The following is a 19,337-nucleotide window of genomic DNA, read 5'->3' as shown; positions in this document are numbered from 1 at the left end:
TGTTGAGAGCTACACAAGTATAAATATTTAAATAATAATATAAATCGGGCTGTCAAGCGATTATTCGCATCCAGAATAAAAGTTCACATAATATATGCCTAATATACGTAATAAGTCTAATATCTCTAATATAAGTATAAATATATACATGTATGTTTAGAAAACGTTTAGAAATATTTAGTAATATATACTAATAATTGAAATTAATCAAAATACTTTAAAAAATTCTTAAATACTTGCATATGTATTTACAAATTAATATGCACATTAATATACACAGTCCACAGTAATATATTATGTAAACCTAAACTTTTATTCTGGAAGCAATTAATCGCGATCAATCGTTTGATTAAATAAATATAAAATAATGTATTTATAAATAAAAAAATGAAAGATAGATTTTAAAGATAGCATCATTTATTTCATTTTAGAAAAACATTTCAGTTGATTTTGTGATAATATCCAATATTTCCTTAATGATGTACTTAAATGTGTTCAAGATAACTGACTTTAAGAGGTAGATAATAAAAAAAACATCTTACTCCATCTTTCTTATCTCTCTCCAGAGCCCCATGCATGAACTCCATTGACACGTCTTCATTCTCATCCAGCCACTGTAGGACGAACTGCTGGAACCATCTAAAAAAAAACATAAAACATACGAGGATCAATCTAGTGTTTTCTTGTATGTGTTTCGTTAAAGATGTCATAAGGAGGTTTCTCACGTTGGGTACTCAGGCACGACTCCCTTAAAGGCCGGCAGACTCTTGACATATTCGTTGTACAGCCATTTGACCTTGAAGTGCAGGTTCATGTAGTCTGCGCTCCTACACAGCCGGTGCTTCTCATGTTCTGCGCAACAAATCACAACACGTGTGTCCAAGTCAACAATATTAGGAAATGCTTTGTACGTTGAACGTTGGGAAACAAACAAAACTGAACCCAATTGATTTCCATTGTATGGACACAAAACCACCAGACATTTCTCAAAATATCTTTTGTGTTTCACAGAAAAGAAGAGTCATATACAGGTTTTGAACGACATAAAGATGAATAATCAAAGGCATACATTTTATTTTTGGGTGAGCTATCCTTCAAATCAGCCAGTTTTAATGTTTTGCTAGTGATACAGACAATCGATCATAATGTTTACATTGTGTGCTATGTTAACAATGATGACAATGTATACACGCCCCAGGTTATGCGTTTAAATAAGTAGTTCACCCTAAAATTTCAAATCTGTCATCATTACTCACCTTCTTGTCACAGAAGAACACAAAACAAGATATTTTGAAGAATTTTGTGAACAGCTCCCCATTCACTCGCATAGGTAATAATAGAAGTGAATGGGGGGCTGTGCTGTTCTGTTACTAACATTTGTCATAATATCTTCTTTTGTGTTCTGCAGAAAAAACAAAGCCATACAGGTTTGAAATGACAAGGTGGCGAAGAAATGATGACAGAATTTTCATTTTTAAGGTGAACTACTTAATGTTTGTCTACCAAAGCACAGTTTAATGTTGAAACACGCACAACAGCATCCAAAAAAGCTTTTTTAGAGGTTCCCACACTAGTTTTCAATCTTGTTTGACACACCAGATCTTGTTTCTAGTACAAATACAAATCATCAGACCAAACCTGTATTCAAGATCACTGACCTTCCATGGCATATTTCATATCCTGAGAGAACTGATTCCACATGACTTCAGCGCTTAACTTGCCCACATTTAGTTCCTGAGGAAATCTACATGACAGCAAAAAACAATGACGTCATGATGTTTATTTTAGCATTGAGCATTTCTATGTGTATTGTGGCCATTTTAGTCCACTGTATGTTGAATTCCTACAAAATCAAACCTCAGGAGTGACATAAAGTCATCTAATAGTACTGTGAAAGACTGACAGCATGACAAGACACATGAAAACTGTGATAAAAATCATGCAAATATTTTTTAACCTTTCCTAAATACATGTAGAAATATTACTGTTGTATTGCTTAAAAGTGAATATGAACTTGTTTTCTTTGCAGTATTTGAGGTCTGAAAAAATACAGAGCATCTTTTCTGTTATTTTGACATGTTTCTCCAGTTTTAATTAAGTTTTAATTTAATTTTCTGCAAAATATGCAAATAGAAACAATCTTTTTTATCTGAAATTTGGGAGAAATATTGTTAGTAGTTCACAAACACACAACCAAACACAAACCTCTAACAGTAAATTACGAAAACCTGAAAATAATAAAAAAATGGTCTCTTACTATTTTCCACGTCTGTACAAGTCAGACACACAAATGTGTACATTTAGGCAAACTCACTGGTTTAGTACAGGACTGTAAGAGTTGCGATCTTCCTCGATGATGGACACAATGAGGGTGATGAGTTTAGGCCAGAAGTCCAAGTTCTTAATGCTCGGACCTTGATCCTCTGGAGTGATTTCTTCCTTATTCTGATAGAAAATAGGAAACATTTCCTTGAATTCTTGAAAAAAAAGCTTGGCTTTGTTTCTGCTTTTATAATTCTGTGTGGTGCAGATATCGCAAACTTTATTAAATATTGAAAAACAATATTTAAGAGTAAAGGACTGAATTTCTTACCGTGTCTCCAATCTGAGGATACTGGCGACTGTACAGCTCTTGACAGTTGTTGAAGATGTAGTCATAGGTGGAGTTGAGACAGGCCTTCACACAGTCTCGCACAACCTGACTGGCTCTCGGAGGACTTTGCAGTTCTTGGACCTGACCAGCGTGAGGGGATAGAACGAGATAAAGAAGTGAATCAAGTGGCTGATTATCTGAGTTTTATTTGGATATCACAATAACCACTGCCAGAAAATACTCCCATTGTGAAAACTACTGGAATACAGTGTTAGCTTTTATTGAGAATGCGTTCTGTACCTTCATCCGGAAAAAGGTGATGCTGGTCAGTAGGTCAACAGTAGATTTGAGGTCCTGTAGTCGGTCCTTACTGCTCGCAGGAAAGTTATTCTAATAAAGATATGATACACAGAATGAGATCGACTATTTAGGGTCCAACGATGGGGTTTAAAGGAAAAAGCCACCAAAACTCACTCGATACATTGAGAGGTCAATGCGCAGAGAATTGTGAAGTTGATCCAACAGCTTGACAAATCGTTCTTTCTGTTAGAATAGAAAAATACTGAAGATCAGTCACTTAATGATGTGGGGTAACTAAATGGTGAGAGAATTGTTTAATTCCTAAGAAGTAAAAAGCAATAATGGGCAATACAAAATGCATATGTTCAAATGTTTATGTATTTAAATCACATCTAGTAACATTAACAAGCTTTTTTGTCACTGGAAAAGAACAACATTAACACTGTTTTCCTGACATAATAATTACAGATTGCACTTAGCTGAAGTGTTTTAATCCATCACAATGAAATGAACAGCGTGTCCTATGATGCTTTATTTAGAGGTCTGTCAATGCAAATTTATGAAACCACATCCACACCAGACACTTTTCCGCTCACAGAATTGCCTTTCAATTTTGTGTTTAACTCTTTCCCCGCCAGCCTTTATTAAAGAAATTTGCCAGCCTACGCCAACGTTTTTTTACTTTTTCACCTTACTGTAATGGCTCACAGTACATTTTCTGTAAAGAATCTGTCCAATGAAAGAACAGAGTCTCAGCTTTTAAACAAAAGAAACCGTATTCTTCTATCATGCCGCTCAGAACAATCATTAAAAACCGATAAGAAATATACATTCTAGGTTCTGGGATTCTTTACTTTCCTTTCCCAAAGGTGTGTAATATCGCCATCTGCTGTATAACAGTACAAACACTGATTGCCGTAATAACTCGTCTTTGGCGGGGAACCGTTTTTTGTTTAAACAACAAGATAACTCGTCAATGGCGGTGAAAGAGCTAACAGTTTCCTTGCAAAAGCTTGAATGTTAAATAAGACTAATTCATGACACAATGAGCGCATTTAGTCTTACGCAGATTATGCTGACTAAACTGATGTATGTAAGATCATGTCAACACGTAAAACGTTTTTCTTTTATCGAGGAAAGTTCATAAACGGCTTCAGCAAAAACCGATCGTCAGAGGAAGTTTTTTGCCCATTACTTCAATTTCGCTCTGCATGTAGACGCCTTTACCGGTTTTTCTCTCAGTTTTGTTTATGTGCGTATGTCTGCAGTAGTTAATTACTAGGCATGTAAACACGTGAAAACAGGTTTCTTTTTAAGCAGATTTTTGATAGATGTCCGTTTATTTTGTGCATGTAAACGCGATCATCGAGACATTGTCAAATCTGTATTGGTCTGTCTTTGTGATTCAATTAAATGGACATTATGAAGATCTCGTCTATCCCATACTTCCTCCATATTCAGAAGCGATGTATGACACCTCATTGACATAAACTATGAAATGTATACCATTTTTGATTCATAAAAAATCTAATTTCAGATTTTTCACACAAACAGGTACTGAATTTGACAGCTCATTGAGAAAAAGTGTACCCGACTGAATGACCTGGCATGTGAGCAATTCATTATAAATGCAATAAAAAATAATTGATTTCTGTGTAAAAAAAGCCATAGATATGATATTTCATAATAATGCAGTGAGTTTCTTGATATGAGGTGACTACTCTATTTCTTTTTAAAGCAAAAACTATTCCAGATATTAGTCCTTAGACGCACGATTAGAGACCAAAGCCATGTATAGTCTCTACTAACTATACATTTATCCGATTTTTACGTTCATCTGTAAACTGTGTAATAGTTGATCATACCCCAAAGTTGGATGCAGCGAATCTGTCGCTGGCGGAGACATTGGTGGATGCGGTGGTGTGGGCGTAGTAGGCGTTGATGTTGGCCAGCAGGGTGCTCATCACAGCTGGAACCCCGGGACACATATACTTAGACGAAAGACATGCAAAGTGCCTGCAAACACAAACAGAGAGAAAATGCACAATGCACATTTGCTTCTCTGTATATTTATACATACAAACAGCAGGATAATCTCCGGCAAACCAGTTAACTAGTCAGTTTCACCATTTATTCATCCTCATGACATTTCAAACCTGAATGAGTTTCTTTCCTACGCGGAGCATAAAAGAAGATATTTTGAAGAACTTTGGTAACCAAATAGCCTTGGCCCTCATTGACGTCCATTGTATGAACACAAAAGTCCGGGACATTTCTCAAAATATCTCCATGTTCACAGACGAAATAGTTATATACAGGTTTTTAAATTGGCAAAAAAATGAAATACTGGAAGAAGTCACCTTCTATACAGCCAATGAATCTCCACAAAAGGTCTGTCTAAAAGAGGTCTAGTTAATCTCTTGTGGTTGGCTGGTTAGACGGGACTTTGGTGTGAGATATGGCCTCATGTGTGTGCTTTATCTGACTGATTTGCACTATTAATAAGTCTCTTCACACTCTTGACGCCAGAGCTAGACTGACTTATACTGGTTATTTACAACCAGACACACAACTGGGACTCGGCATACACTTTCTCACTGCCTGCTAACATACACCTGGAAAAGCAGAGAACACAATTTCCTTATCACTGACTGAAAACAAAAAGCCAGATATAGTATAATGGTTTTTTGGATGTTGATGGTCTGACGTTTAAAAATGAACATAAGAAGGTATTTCATAAATTCTATAATCGGACATGATGCGGACCGAGACAAGATATTGATTGAATCATGAAAAGTAGTCATTCATTACTGGAATGGAGCCTGGAATGGAAACACTGCCAACGCTCGCTTTAGGGAAAGCTTTTAGCATGTGAAGGTTAAGTTAATCTTCTCGAGCATTTCAATGTATCCGTATGGTAGTGAATTAGCATTGGAAACATTGACTGGCCTTAAAGGGACAGTTCACACAAATTGACATCGTATCTGGTTTTTTGACTGTCAAAGCGAGGGCACCATGGGTGTTTTGTGAATCAACATGATTTAATCTTATTTTTTTACAGAACCTCCTCTGCTGTTTATTAAAAGAGTAGTTCACTTCAAATTTTGTTCCCTTCTGTACTATGGAAAGTCAATGGGACAAACTTAGAAGTGAACTACTCCTTTAATTCGCTCCATCCAAGATTACCTTTTGTCTTCAATTATTACATTTTAGTTTTGTGTGGACTATCTCTTAGAATGACCGCAGTGTATGTATATAAAAATAGCAAATTATAGGGTAATGAAAACATAACACTTCATTATGTAAGGTCTTTATAAACCTATGAAGACATAGTTTTGTATATTATATTGCATTTCTGTCAATAGATCCTCCTTAAAGCAACAGTTTGTAAAAACCGCCGCTAGAGGGCGCACAATCAAAACTACAACAACGGCGTAGCTTGATGAAGCTGTGAAGGAGCGTGGAATGATGGAATCTGTTGTCTTCAAGTCCACCGCTGCTGGCCATCAGTCAGACGGGAATGAGAAATCATAATTGCGGATGAGGTAAAGTAATAGTTTAGTTTAGTTTATTAAATAGTAATAGTTTTGAAAATGTTACGTATAATTGTGGTCCATAAATAAGTATCTGCTCGAAACAAGCTAGTGGCTTGCAAGACTTCAGCATTTGTCCATGACACTGTTGTCATGCGGTTTCTACATCAGTAAAGGCGATAACAAAGGCTAACGCAGATATGATGCCATTTACAAGCGACTGCACAGCCCCGTGTCATTGTTAAGAATGGCGATTTTATCACGATTTACAAGAAGTTTGAACATTGTAAGTACTCAGCTGAACAAAATATCTAACATTGGCCTGGTGGTTTTTGGATACTTTACCGCAAAATTATTACAAACTGTACCTTTAATATCACACATTGCACCTTTAAATTTTAACGACAGATTTAACATTTACGAGCACTGTAGAAACTGGGTATTACACTTCTAGTTCCATGTTAACGTAATGTTGACGTCATTAGAAATGAGGTCAGCACAGCTAACTGGTGGACGAGTGGGTTGATGTATTGAATAATTGAATAAAACATACGTCATGGCCTGGTAGATAGATTCAATCCCATAACGCATTGCAAACTCATCCACTATCTCTTGGGCCACATCATCAAAGTAGACCTTCCATGCATCATCGCCACGGGCATCAGGGATCTTCACCCCACCCAGCCCAAGGACGTCTGTGATGTGGTGAAAGAGGTTCTGAAGAAAAACAACACAAAACAGGGTTCACAGGTTAATGTTCGGTGATCACGACATGTTATGGACATACTGTAGTGTTAATGAGCTCCTGTGATGTTCTACCTCATGTAAACAGGTGTACTGGATGTGATAGGGAGCCACTTTTTCTTCACCCTTGATTTCCACGCTGATCTGAAGACGAATGGCACCAGAAACTGCAGACTTGTCTGTTCTTTTTTCTGTTAGCGGGACACACGCATTGAATGTTAAGGAAAAATGATTATGTGCGGAGATATCAAGGAAACACAGAGCAATGAAATACACATTCAGGCGCAGTTTTAATTTTTATTATTACAGATTTGCCACAAATTGCTCAGTCCGAACACGACGGTGGCCACCACAGTACAAAATTACGTTGTTCTCATGTTGACGCAGGGAAGAGATTTTGCATGCATTAGAAAGACTGTAGAAAGAGCGATGTCTAATGTATTACATGATTAAAAAGAAGGATAAAAGTCAGGCAGGAGCTAGGATTCGTGATAATATCATAAAGACTTTCCAGCAGAGACGCGTCAGGAGCCGCAATACTACGGCTTTTAAGCAGATACTGTATACTTACAGATATCTATGGACGTTTGAGAGAAGGATCGTCTAAAAATCACCCCCGAGGAGGATGCTTTGATTCTGATCAGAATGCGAGTAACATATTAACATACAAAGATATGTTGTTCTTGAAATATTAGCTGTGTGTCTGGAACTGCTTTAATATTGCACTCGTCCAGATACTTGAGAGAGAGAGAGCGAGCTGGAGAGCGAGTATTACTCTTTTACTCAATGATGAATAAACTTTTAGTTAATCCGCGGGTCACATGCATTCCGAACCAGAAAGCACAACGTGTACGGATCACGGATCATCCCGCAACATTGGCACCATGATACCGTGGCAGAGAAGAAGAAACGCGTGTTGTAGAGTTCTTTGTCCGTTAGATCCTCCTTAAAACGCCGTATTGTTCCTTTAAATCAAAATGCAGGTAAATGTTTTCTTTTGTGTGGCGTCTATTATTTACATAGAGAGGGCGGGGTTTAATTTTCACATTTAATGTTCAGATTTTACTCACAACCACAAAACCACTTCAAGATCTTATAATAGAAATGCAGGGTTCTTCTCTTCCCAACCGTTTCAGCTGACAGGCAAATTATTGAGATAATTTATATGTGTCGGCTAAGTGGAGAATTTCCGACTGGAGTGGGCAACATAATAATCAAGGAGGATCTCTGTTCTGAAGGAGGGCGAGAGAGGGAGAGAGAGAGAGAGAAATAGTCAAAGGACGTGAAGCTGAATTACTGCTATTGAGAATAATTGTTACAGCAGATGTGGTGGTCATGAAGGCTTGTAGAGCGTTGGACCGGACTGCAGAAATGAGGACAGTGCAGACTGTTACGGATTAAATGAGAGATAAACGAGATGGATTATAGCAGAATGAAACCCAATTCGGAGCAGTAGATTTCACAGCTCTGAAAGTTCTGATGCACACGTGGATAATTGGGCATGATGATACGGGCTGTCAAGCGGTGGGACGTGGGTAATGGAGTACACACACAAATCCTGAACTCAAGGGCCTCATATCCTTTAAAGATGGGCAGAGAGATGGTCCAACGTGTCATTTATCATCTTGAGCAATTTCCAGAATTCAATAACAGAGGATGGAAGTACATTATATTATGCGTCTTGATACAGAGATCTTGTGACTGTAAGAAACATCAAGGTCACAACAAAACAAACTTTGAACACAGCAATGCTAATAAAACGAAAACACTTTTACCATTTAAAGAAGTTACACACAAAATAATTTGCGTCATTCCCTGGATCATGAGATATGAGGAATGCTTTATTGTTTAAGAAATAACATAATGAACAACGTGCTGTTGTGTGCCAAATATGACAAAAAATTAAAGGTTCGAGTGACAAAATAATAAGAGCCTTATATGTTTGGGTTAACAGTTCCTTTAATGCCAACTAGGGCTGCCGCAATATCAGACTTTCACTCCACGGTTATCGCGAGAAACCCCACGCTGGCGGTATTATCACGGTATTGTTGGAATTATAGCATAAACGGTTTTCGTCGAGTGGGACTTTCTGGGTTCCAGATAGTGGGCTCTCCCTCTTCCTCGTGGATATTTGCTCGGTGGCTTTTGGTCGGAGTCACTGAGTGTAGCTATGACACGTCAGAGAGGATCTGGCCCTCCCGGTTGAGCCTGGTTTCTCCCGAAGTTTTTTTCTCCGTTAATCAATCATTGGAGTTTGGGTTCCTCGCCACAGCAGGGAGTGTTGCCTGCTCACTGGGAGACTGCGTCTATTTATTTATTAATAAGATATTATTTATTAGAATGATCTTGCTTGTTCTATAAACACCATGCACTGTGCTGTTGTTTTACCTTTTCTGTTTTTCCTGTTTGCCCCTGTAAAGCTGCTTTGGAACAATGCACATTGTGAAACGCGCTATATAAATAAACTTGAATTGAATCTGTTAGGGATGTGGCGGTGATGAAATTTTCCCACTTGTTAATTGACGTGTAAAAACACCAGTAGTAACGGTTACGCCGAGGGGGAAAAGGTTTGCTTTGGGGTGGTAGAAGATGCGGTCGTGCGCATGACGCATTTTACATTGTTTTGAATTAGCGGAAATTTGAGAGTATGATTAATTTGCATATATTAAACACCGACCTTACAAAACGAATAATCACAGCACACAATATGCAACAAAAAAAAGAAACGAATATAAAAAACCTTTACGTTAAATAAGTTGTCTATATAAACAAAACGAGTAATCACGGGACACACTGTGCGAAAAACTAAAAATAAGAAACAAAAAATAAAGGGAATACAAAATTAAAAACGTTTATGTTTAATAAAAAAATAAGAAATTAATAAGAAAGGAAAAGCAGAACAAAATGTTAACTAAATGGCAGTGAACCAGAGTTGTGAAGCAGAACACTCAAATTCGTCATTTAGTATAATTTAGTTTAGTATTATTTATAATCTTTTTTACAGCCTGACACCCATCAAAAAAGTAACTTCTCTAAGAGGAAAGAGAATTAACTTAATGAAAGTCAAGAGTCCAACTAATGCAAACATAAATGCTTCATCAATGGTATCGATTGGAAGGAGAAAATATCATCGGACTCGGTCGAGAACAACTAGAACATTTTGCGAGTCCAATGACAAGTCCGAGTGCAGATACCAAATAGTCCAAGACAAGTCCGAAACCACAGAAAAACGTCTTGGGTGTGGACTCAAGAACTAAAGCACTGGTAATTGGTTGAGGGGTAGACAGCGTGTATCACCGGTGACAACGAATATCACAACAAATCTTTGAAATTCATCTTTTTTCTTTATTTTGTCAAATAACGTCTGTTACTTGGTCAATGAATCACACTTAAAATACAAGTGTGAGGTGGGAGAGAGAGAGTTTTTAAACTATTCTCTTACAGATAAATTATGAATGGGTTCTGAATGTTTTATGATTTAACGGTAAAAAAAAAAAAAATCACAAAATATCTATACTTGTGTTTTTTTTTATATCACGTTTATGGATGGTACTGGTATATTGTGACACCCCTACCAAAGTGTATGTTAATTCAAAGCACAGACCTTTTCCACGAAAAACACATTCAGGCATGCCCTGTGTCCGAAATCACCTACTTTCATTCTAATGAAAATTTCGGATAGTATGTCCGAAAACTCAGTATACAAATAATATGCGAGAAATACCCGTGAGCACTGGATGGACACTAACCTATCCCATAATGCCACAGGAGCTGAGCAACGGTCAAATCTCAAAAGTAAATCAAATTAAAATAGTTGAAAACTTTATGGCCGATATCAGTTTTTAAATCTGAACGTCTATATACAGGCTGTTGCTAATACGTCATAGGTCAAAGAGCATACGGGTCACATGACATAAAACATGGTGGATGCAGTTTGACCGAAATGTTTTCATACCACTACCACTCACAATACATAGCACGTACAGTAGAACTACGGTTGATAGGTAGGTACTTCAAATTCAGTACGGTCACATTTCGCGATTTCGGACACTGCTTAAGTGTCATTTCTCTATTGGGAGGTACAACTCATGCCACAATTCCAAGATAAAAATATTACACACAGACGACATCGCAGACAAAAAAATTGGTCTGGAATTGAATCAAAGCTCAACAACATGATCATTCTGCTAACATCATGACCTTTATAATTCTGCCAATGGAAAATCTGACACATTGACACAACACATACACCATTAGTCTACAACTTACCCAGGTTATACCAAACGTCCATTTCTCCACTCAGCGTGCGCACCTCGATGATGCTTTGGCCCAGGAAGTCATCGGACTCTCTCTTTAAACGCTGCTTCACTCGTGATTTTATGTCGTCATCTTCATCCCAAACACGCACTTTGATGCGGTCGGAAGAGTTGTGACATTCACTGAAGGACGACATATAATGCAGCAGTTACATACCCTCTACAGCTGTTACTTTGAAGACACTTTCTGCTTTTTTTCTAGGAGTGATGGTTTCAAGAATATAGACTAAAAATAAGTGTTTCTTATCCAATGTTGCGTGTTATAGGACCCTTGATGTGATATGATTTGATTGAGTACTATCACCAAACGGCCATGAATTTGGTTTAGTAGGGTTTAAAGTGGCATTTGTGGTAAAAACTATTGATTGGAAGAGACATTTAAAGAGTAATAAAACAGAGCACTGAGTGGGCCATTCTCAGCCTGTTTCTTCAGATGACTTGCACTGCTAATGAAAATATATAAGACCTGGAACTGCAGTAGTGCCATAGGCAGTAGGCACACACAATAACACATCATCATAGAGATGGTCTCAAATCTGTCAGATCATACTTACAAATGAAACTTCTCCTCCCAGACAGGATTGAGGTTACCGTAAATAGTCTTGGTCCTCTTCTTGGTTTTACCAACCTGGACCGTCACATAGGGATCACTGGAACCGGTCTTATCTTTAGCCTGCAGACCCTGAGCACAAACAACTACAACAGACAGACAGATAAGACGTCAGGTACATCAGAAGTCAAAAAGATAAAAAGGAAAAATCACATTAGATAGTTACAAGGGTTCTTCTTTCAATTGCAAAAATGTGATCTTTGGATGTACAGTCAGTTCATATGTACCACTAATAGCAAAGTACAATATGTGGTTTATTACACTACAATATTGCGTGAGTAGTGCATCATTCAGAATTGCATAAAGGAAGCATTGAAAATGCTGAATTTTGAACTTAAAGGTCCAGTGTATGAAATTTAGCGAAAACTAGTGGTGAGGTTGCGAATTGCAAGCGACGGCTCACTCCACCCCTTCCTTTCAAAGCACTATGCTGGCCGACACAGGACATAGATGTCGTCAAATTTGCTAAAGGAGGTAACGTATTTACGAAACACGTTCTGAGAGCTTTTTGTCTGTTTATGACCAAAAAAAACGGTGTAGAAACAACATGACGACTTCGATGCAAGGGGACCCCCGCAGTGTATGTAGATAGAAATAGCTCATGTTAAGGTAATAAAAACTTAACGCTTCGCTACGCAAGGTCTTTATACACACTGGAGTTTGAATTGTTAATTAGGATAGCAAACAGGATTTAGAATTGGAATTAAGGTAGAATAAAAATGAGAAAAAAGGAATTAATAGGACTGACATGAATGTTATTTTTTTAAATAATATTTTCATGTTATTTATAATTGTAGTACTTTTTCCCATGAATTACATACGACACATACTGGTATTAATACATAAAACAGACGGTATATTTCCAGATATATTGAACCAAAAGGCCAAATGAATGACATAACGTTCTGGATTAATAAATGCACCTGTGATGGTGATCTTGGCCGACCACTTTGAGGTTCCATCCAGCACGCTCTGTTTGATGGTTTTCATGTGCTGAGCATGGATGGCCTTGCTAACCACAAACACATCTCGGATGACTTCAAAGATCTCAGGCTTGTTCCTCTCACGAATCTTCATGCGATCCTTCATGGCCATGATGATGTTCTGAGTGCGGTCCTCAGCACCATGTTTGGAGCTCTTCTCAGCCGCACCTGAATAAGACAACATGATGGTTAGCATCTTGCCAGGGTTCATTTGTTGAACGCTGAGAACAAAAGAAGTAAAACATCTATTGACGATAATAGAACCAAAAACAATCAGAAACAAAATGATTCTAAATTTAAACCATTTTCCTGTCTTGTTTTGTATATTAGCATTTAAAATGTAAATGTCAGACTTTTTTGTAAATGTCAGACAATTTTTTTTGTCATATTCATATAGGATTGTTGTAGATACTTTCTTCCCATTTTCGATAGCAAATCATGGATAGTTAGTATTTGTCGAACGTGACTAAAAATTGGCATAGCTTATCCGACTCCATCTGACTGTTAATTCACTTTTACCTCTCTCGAACTTGACAGATTTATCCTGTGCTATAACCACAAAAATGCCTTTACGACGAAACGGTGTAAAGAAAAATTGCTTAATATGGCAAAGCTCATCAATCCAATCAACATCCTGTCCGATAAAATATATGTGCGTGATAATTATTCTACTGTGAACATCACCTAACAAATCATTTTCTTAACTTCAGCTAATGGACCTGTCAAGCGATGTAACGTCATTGGGAAAAATCAATTGATATAAATCACAACAGATTTTTACCGTTTCAAAAGACTGAACCTCAGACAATACATTTATTGAGAGAACCAGAAACACATGGTTATGTTTCCAAGCTATAAAGAGGTCAGAACCTTTGACCTCTCACTTGTACTTACGTTGAAGGCAGTCTGCATTTAGCAGCTCTTGGCACTTCTCGTGGCACTTGACCCCACATTCAGTGCAGCGCATGCCCTGCCTGGCGATGCCCCACAGTAGCCCCTCGCACTCGTAACAGTAGGTGGGCGTAGTGGCAGTCCACACCTCAAAGTTGTGTGGTGTTGTACAAGAAATGGGGTAGATTAAAGCTTGTAGTGTTTTCTTATACACGTGGTTCTTCTGCAGAAGTGAAAGATAGAAACAGAGATGAAATGTTCAGTCGCAAAAACAAAATAGTAAACTCGTCAAAACTATCGAATAACAAAATTGTAAATAAAGAAATTATTTTGTGACAAAAAGCATTCGAAAGGTATACTGGTCTAGGACTTAAGACCACTTTAGCACAATTGGATTCTTGGTATTTTATCAGCCAACGTATTAACGTGTGTATACATAAAGTTACATTTTTGTTCATACTAACCAGTTCTTCATCTTTTATGGAGGATCGTGAGGCCATGGCAGATGCAATGCCAGCCTTCCTGGCCTGAACGAGCGACTACAAAACAGACAATAGATGTTAGAACTGTGCGAAACATTGCAGAAAACCCCACATATCAACCCAGGTGAAACAGATGTCAGACAAGACAAGGAATGTTAGTGTGTGTAATAAATATCTATAGCCAACAGCACAAATACCCAGAAGTCAATAGGGGTGGTAACTATAAGAGCCCGGAAATCAAAAGGGAAACTGGATGGAGGGGGTTAAAGAAAATCGAAACTATGACTAGTCACCCTAGGCAGGATTAGAAGTAACCTGTAATCCAAAAGCTACTAGTAAACCAGCCCGTTGAAAGTGATGACCCAAACGTGTCAATATATATAGGAGGAAAAGTAATCCAACTTATAAAGTAAACTAGTTTCTTTTTTTGCTTGTATATCAAATAAGGTTCTATTGGTTTGCAAATACATTAAAAGACATAATGTATACATTACTTGCATTGTATGTTAAAATGGTTTGACAAATGCATTATGTATGTATTAAAAATTGAATTATTTAAATGGTTATCATGACATTCCATTCATGTGAATGTTTTAACAAAAACATATCATAATTCATAATTTACCTTGAAGACTGCAGGTAACAATTCATTCAATATTAGTCATCAAGTTTTCCCACATGTTTGTGTATTTGCATACCATTAGACCAATACAGATCATATGGATACAGTATCATCAAGTCTTGATATATACAAACAAAAAGCAGGTTCAGTCAGGTGGGTTATTCTGAAAACTTACCATAGCCTGACCATGCAGAGTGAATGCGTTCAAGACAGTTGAAGAAGTAAAATTTTATGTTTTTCATGGGGGAAAAAAGAGGGGTGAGAGAGATTTTACAATGACTTCCGATTGTTAAAGTGGTGCTCTGTTGTTTCTTTTGTTCAACATCATATATCTGGAGTATGTCGCAACTAGAAATAATCCAATATTTTTATTAAGACTTGAGCAAGTTCAAGTTTAGATTTGGACTGTTGGTAATCCTGCTGGGAAACAACATTATGTAAAGTGGACTATAGTTTTCCACAGGTAGCTTTTCTTCAAGATGAAGCCACAAAGAAAGCTTTTATGAGCACTTACCACATCGCTAACCAAAGGGATGGCTTTCTTCTTTCGCAGATCTGGCATGCTGTCGATTCCGAATATTCCACTCCCATTTCTGTAAAAATCAACACCTTGTACAGGACTATTTTCCATGCTTAATAATTAATACATATAACATATAATACAACACACAACACATTCATAACGTGTCACTAAACTCTCATGAATAATTCCATTTCATAACAGAAATAAAAATTTAAGTCAGTCACTCAATGTATATTGAAAAAAGAGCTTCGCAAGAAACTTACCCATCTTTAACCCAAGCATGCCTGGAATTATCTCCATTCTCTTTTCCCTATGGCATCAAAAAAGTTTAGAATTATCACGGTGTACAGAGATAGTTGAAAACTATGAACAACTAAAAAAAAAGTACAATTTAAAGACTGAATGACAAGACACAGGATTGGTTGAGTTTCACCACAAGGCTTGCAATAGCCAACCACAACAAGACGACCAAAAACAAAGGCTTGTTTTGAGAATGATATCATCACTGAAAAACTTGACCCACTGACTGATGTGCAACTCATAGAATCGGAGCAAAACATGAATAAAAAAAAATCAAACACACACTCTTCAATGCAGTTGTGAGTTTTCCATACAATGTTATCCATTCGATAAATAGGAACAACTGGAAAGCTAAAGTTCCCCAAGCACTTAAAAGCAACAACGTAACAAAGCCAAGGCATTTCAAGCAAGAATGGTACATCACGTGAAAACAGCAAATGATATAAAATAGCATTAAAGGCAGATCTTTTTTTTGATGGAAGTTTATACATTTATCAAAATGTTACAATGAAGAATGGGCATTCAAGTAAACTTAGGATAAAAATGACTTTCATGAAAAACATGACTGGCAATTGATCAAAACATAATCAGGACCTGATCATGTTCCCTGCTTCCCTCTGTAAAACAAAGCACAACATAGAAGAAGAAAAAAGTATAATTATGTTTAGCAACAGCCGACTTGGTCTAGCTTCCGAGTGACTGGAGCCAAAAGTAAAGATAGATTGCAGGGTTCAGAACTGTAATAAAATATACCTTGTTTAAAATCCTCTTCAGAGAATGTGCTCTTTGAGGCATTGGCAATCCTGGATAGCCTGTGTCGATGTCTTTTTTCTTTGAGAACACGTTCAATATTGGCAAGGCACTTCTGGTGGTGAGGATCTACGAGAGCAGGTTGAACGCTATGCTCCGTCTGCTTTGCACTAACATCTGTCTCCGATAGTTCTGAATGAATGCCCTCAGGGTTTATTTCGGTGTTGTCTGGAATGAAAGCCATATTGACTGAATCAACATTGACTGAAGTTAAATGCACATGCTTTGGGCTGAGTTCTGGAATACACTGCAGATTGGAAGGTGTCTGGTCTGTTAGCAGTTCATCTGCCGTATCTGTGTGGTCCACTGAACAGCACTCTGTTGGGGTATGTGAAGGAGAGACAGTGCTAGGAGTGGATACAAGAGGATCAAAGGATTGCCGCTGGTTCTGTAATTCCAGCTCCTCCTCTCCATTGAATGAGATTTCGGGGCTCTTGGGTGACCCACTCAGGTCTAAAGTTCCCATGTCAGATTCCTGAAAAATACATCCTTCAAGTTCACTTGAAACTACAGATTTGGTGTCCTCATTTGGACTCTGTGGTTCAGGGGCATCAAGATTCATCAGGGCTCCTCTTAAAGCGGATTGGAAGGTTAGCATACCTTTTTGTATCTTCCCAACATCATAGTCTACATTAGGTGGCTGGGACTCTTCAGTGTCAGTATTCTCAGAGTAATCTGGATCGTAGTGATCTGCAGGACCACTTGTGAAGACTCCTTTTGTCCACTCTATATCCAAATGCTCTTTACAAGTGCATCTTTCACAAGAGGAGAATAGATTTTGGCCAGTGTCATCAACAGTCGAACAACTGAGGCTTCGGGATGGTCCACTGCATGATTCGTCAGCATATGCATCCATGGTGTGGTACCCTGAACTTCGCGAGTACATGCAATTTGACGTGCAGTCACATCCAATATCACTCAGGGTCTGTTTTTTGGGGAGCCTCCAGTCAGCAACAGATGAACTGGATGGCGGGTCATTGTGGTTTCCAAACAGTAGGGAAAGGTGTTCAGAGCTGCTGCGTGATGAATGACCCGGTGTACTGCTGGTCTCGCCACCATTGTACCTGTACCAGGTCTCCGGAGGCGCATCATTTTCAAGTTCATCTGTGCTGTTTTGGCAGGAGCAGTAATCTTCCTCGCTCCATCCAGTGTCTCCGCTCCATCCACCCTCTCCGCTCAGCTGCATTTCAGAACTTCTCCAACCACAACTTTTTTGGTCGGCCTCTCTAGAATGATAACTGCCTTTGAGATCTCGACAATTGGAACTATGACCAGAGGAAAGTGAGCTAGTGCTTGTAAACTCCTGCATGTAGACAGGTTCCCAGTGACTATAGCAGGACTGCTCAACTCTAGAAGATTTGTCAGAGCTCTCGGGATGTAATTTGAATCTTCTAGGCACATTGCTATAGTGAGTTTGTGCATCCCATCCTGACCTACTAGATCTGGGTAATGGAAGCCTACTTTCATCTTTATCTAATTTGTTATGCTTTATTGGACTATTATTTCTACTTTGAGGTACAGCAACAGGAGTCTGCCTACCAGGGCTCCTTTGATGAGCCACAAGTCTTCGAGGTGATGGGTTTCCTACAGCACCTACAGTGTACATATCCTCAATTTCCATCAACACAGCATCTACACAGCAGGACACCTCATCCACCGAGCCGCTTACAGATGTCAGGTATTGTCTCAAGTCTGAAATCTCCTCCTGGATTTTATTAATCCCCTGCAGTTCTTTCAAGATGTGCTCCACTATGGTGCTTGAGCCTCCTCCTCTTGAATCTTCTTCCTTATTCTGACTTTGATGTTGTTTATTATCCATAGCACCCCTTCCATCTACATAGTCAGTGCCACTATGCTGGTCAGTCGCCGGTTTCATTGCCTCGATGCATGGGATCATGACATTTCCTTCACTATTAAGCTCCACCTGTCCCAAGTTTTTAGCATGACTTTTAAAACTACGTTGTGTTGAGAGACTACACTCATGACTGGAGGGATCTCTTTTTATACCACATGTGAACATGTCATCTTCTATCTCCACAGGAGACCGCTCCGAGTCAAAGGTAGGGTACTCCCCTGAACCCTGAAGGAACTTCTGAATCTTCTTACGTAGACCTCGACTGACCTTGGGACTCGGGGATCGCTTCTTGCTAAGGTCTCTTTTCTTAGACATTTTTGGCTGAATTTCACACAAGCTATTTGTTTCATCTTGCTCATTGGTTCGGCTCCTTGACAACATCCCTTAAAATGGGAGGGTGCTTCAGGTGCTGACCAGAACCCTGAAGCTCTGGTGTATGAATTTACTGAGCTGTTGCATTTCACCTTTGATACACAAGATGTTTCAGTGTTAGATCAACAGAATCTCAACAGCATCTACTTTTTGAGAATAATGACATAAATAGATGAATACAATTCAACAGATATACTTTAAAATCTAATTGAGGTTGCAAAAATCTATGTTGGGTAAATGTTGACAAGCATAACCCATGTCTAAGGTTACTTAACATGTGTATTTTTACAGTATGAGTATGTTTATACTCCTTCAAAATAAGGGATCTCGCTATTAAAACTGTAACTGCATGTCCCATGGATACAATGCACAAATGTCGGTTTCATAATGTACTATAAGAGAA

The 19,337-nt window shown here is 38.2% G+C and overlaps 1 protein-coding gene across 2 annotated transcripts in view; it reads right to left on the bottom strand.

The window, feature by feature from the left end:
- The window catches only part of unc13bb (unc-13 homolog Bb (C. elegans)), a 76,837-nt gene that overhangs the window by 15,211 nt on the left and 42,289 nt on the right, over nucleotides 1-19,337 (bottom strand). For both annotated transcript variants that reach the window (XM_056736697.1, XM_056736698.1), the window contains exons 11-27: nucleotides 15,861-15,907; nucleotides 15,589-15,667; nucleotides 14,435-14,509; nucleotides 13,974-14,193; nucleotides 13,020-13,247; nucleotides 12,041-12,182; nucleotides 11,440-11,609; nucleotides 7,246-7,361; nucleotides 6,980-7,143; nucleotides 4,759-4,909; nucleotides 3,068-3,136; nucleotides 2,894-2,983; nucleotides 2,594-2,734; nucleotides 2,315-2,445; nucleotides 1,659-1,744; nucleotides 726-852; nucleotides 543-639 (exon numbers count right to left, since the gene is read on the bottom strand). In XM_056736697.1, the coding sequence (XP_056592675.1) occupies nucleotides 543-639; nucleotides 726-852; nucleotides 1,659-1,744; nucleotides 2,315-2,445; nucleotides 2,594-2,734; nucleotides 2,894-2,983; nucleotides 3,068-3,136; nucleotides 4,759-4,909; nucleotides 6,980-7,143; nucleotides 7,246-7,361; nucleotides 11,440-11,609; nucleotides 12,041-12,182; nucleotides 13,020-13,247; nucleotides 13,974-14,193; nucleotides 14,435-14,509; nucleotides 15,589-15,667; nucleotides 15,861-15,907 (2,133 nt within the window). The remainder of the gene's footprint in view (nucleotides 1-542; nucleotides 640-725; nucleotides 853-1,658; nucleotides 1,745-2,314; nucleotides 2,446-2,593; nucleotides 2,735-2,893; nucleotides 2,984-3,067; nucleotides 3,137-4,758; nucleotides 4,910-6,979; nucleotides 7,144-7,245; nucleotides 7,362-11,439; nucleotides 11,610-12,040; nucleotides 12,183-13,019; nucleotides 13,248-13,973; nucleotides 14,194-14,434; nucleotides 14,510-15,588; nucleotides 15,668-15,860; nucleotides 15,908-19,337) is intronic.

This window comes from Triplophysa dalaica, chromosome 22, assembly GCF_015846415.1.
Source record: "Triplophysa dalaica isolate WHDGS20190420 chromosome 22, ASM1584641v1, whole genome shotgun sequence".
Classification (NCBI taxonomy): Eukaryota; Metazoa; Chordata; class Actinopteri; order Cypriniformes; family Nemacheilidae; genus Triplophysa; species Triplophysa dalaica.
The sequence above is the reverse complement of the archived record's forward strand: the minus strand, read 5'-3'. Positions and strand labels throughout refer to the sequence as shown.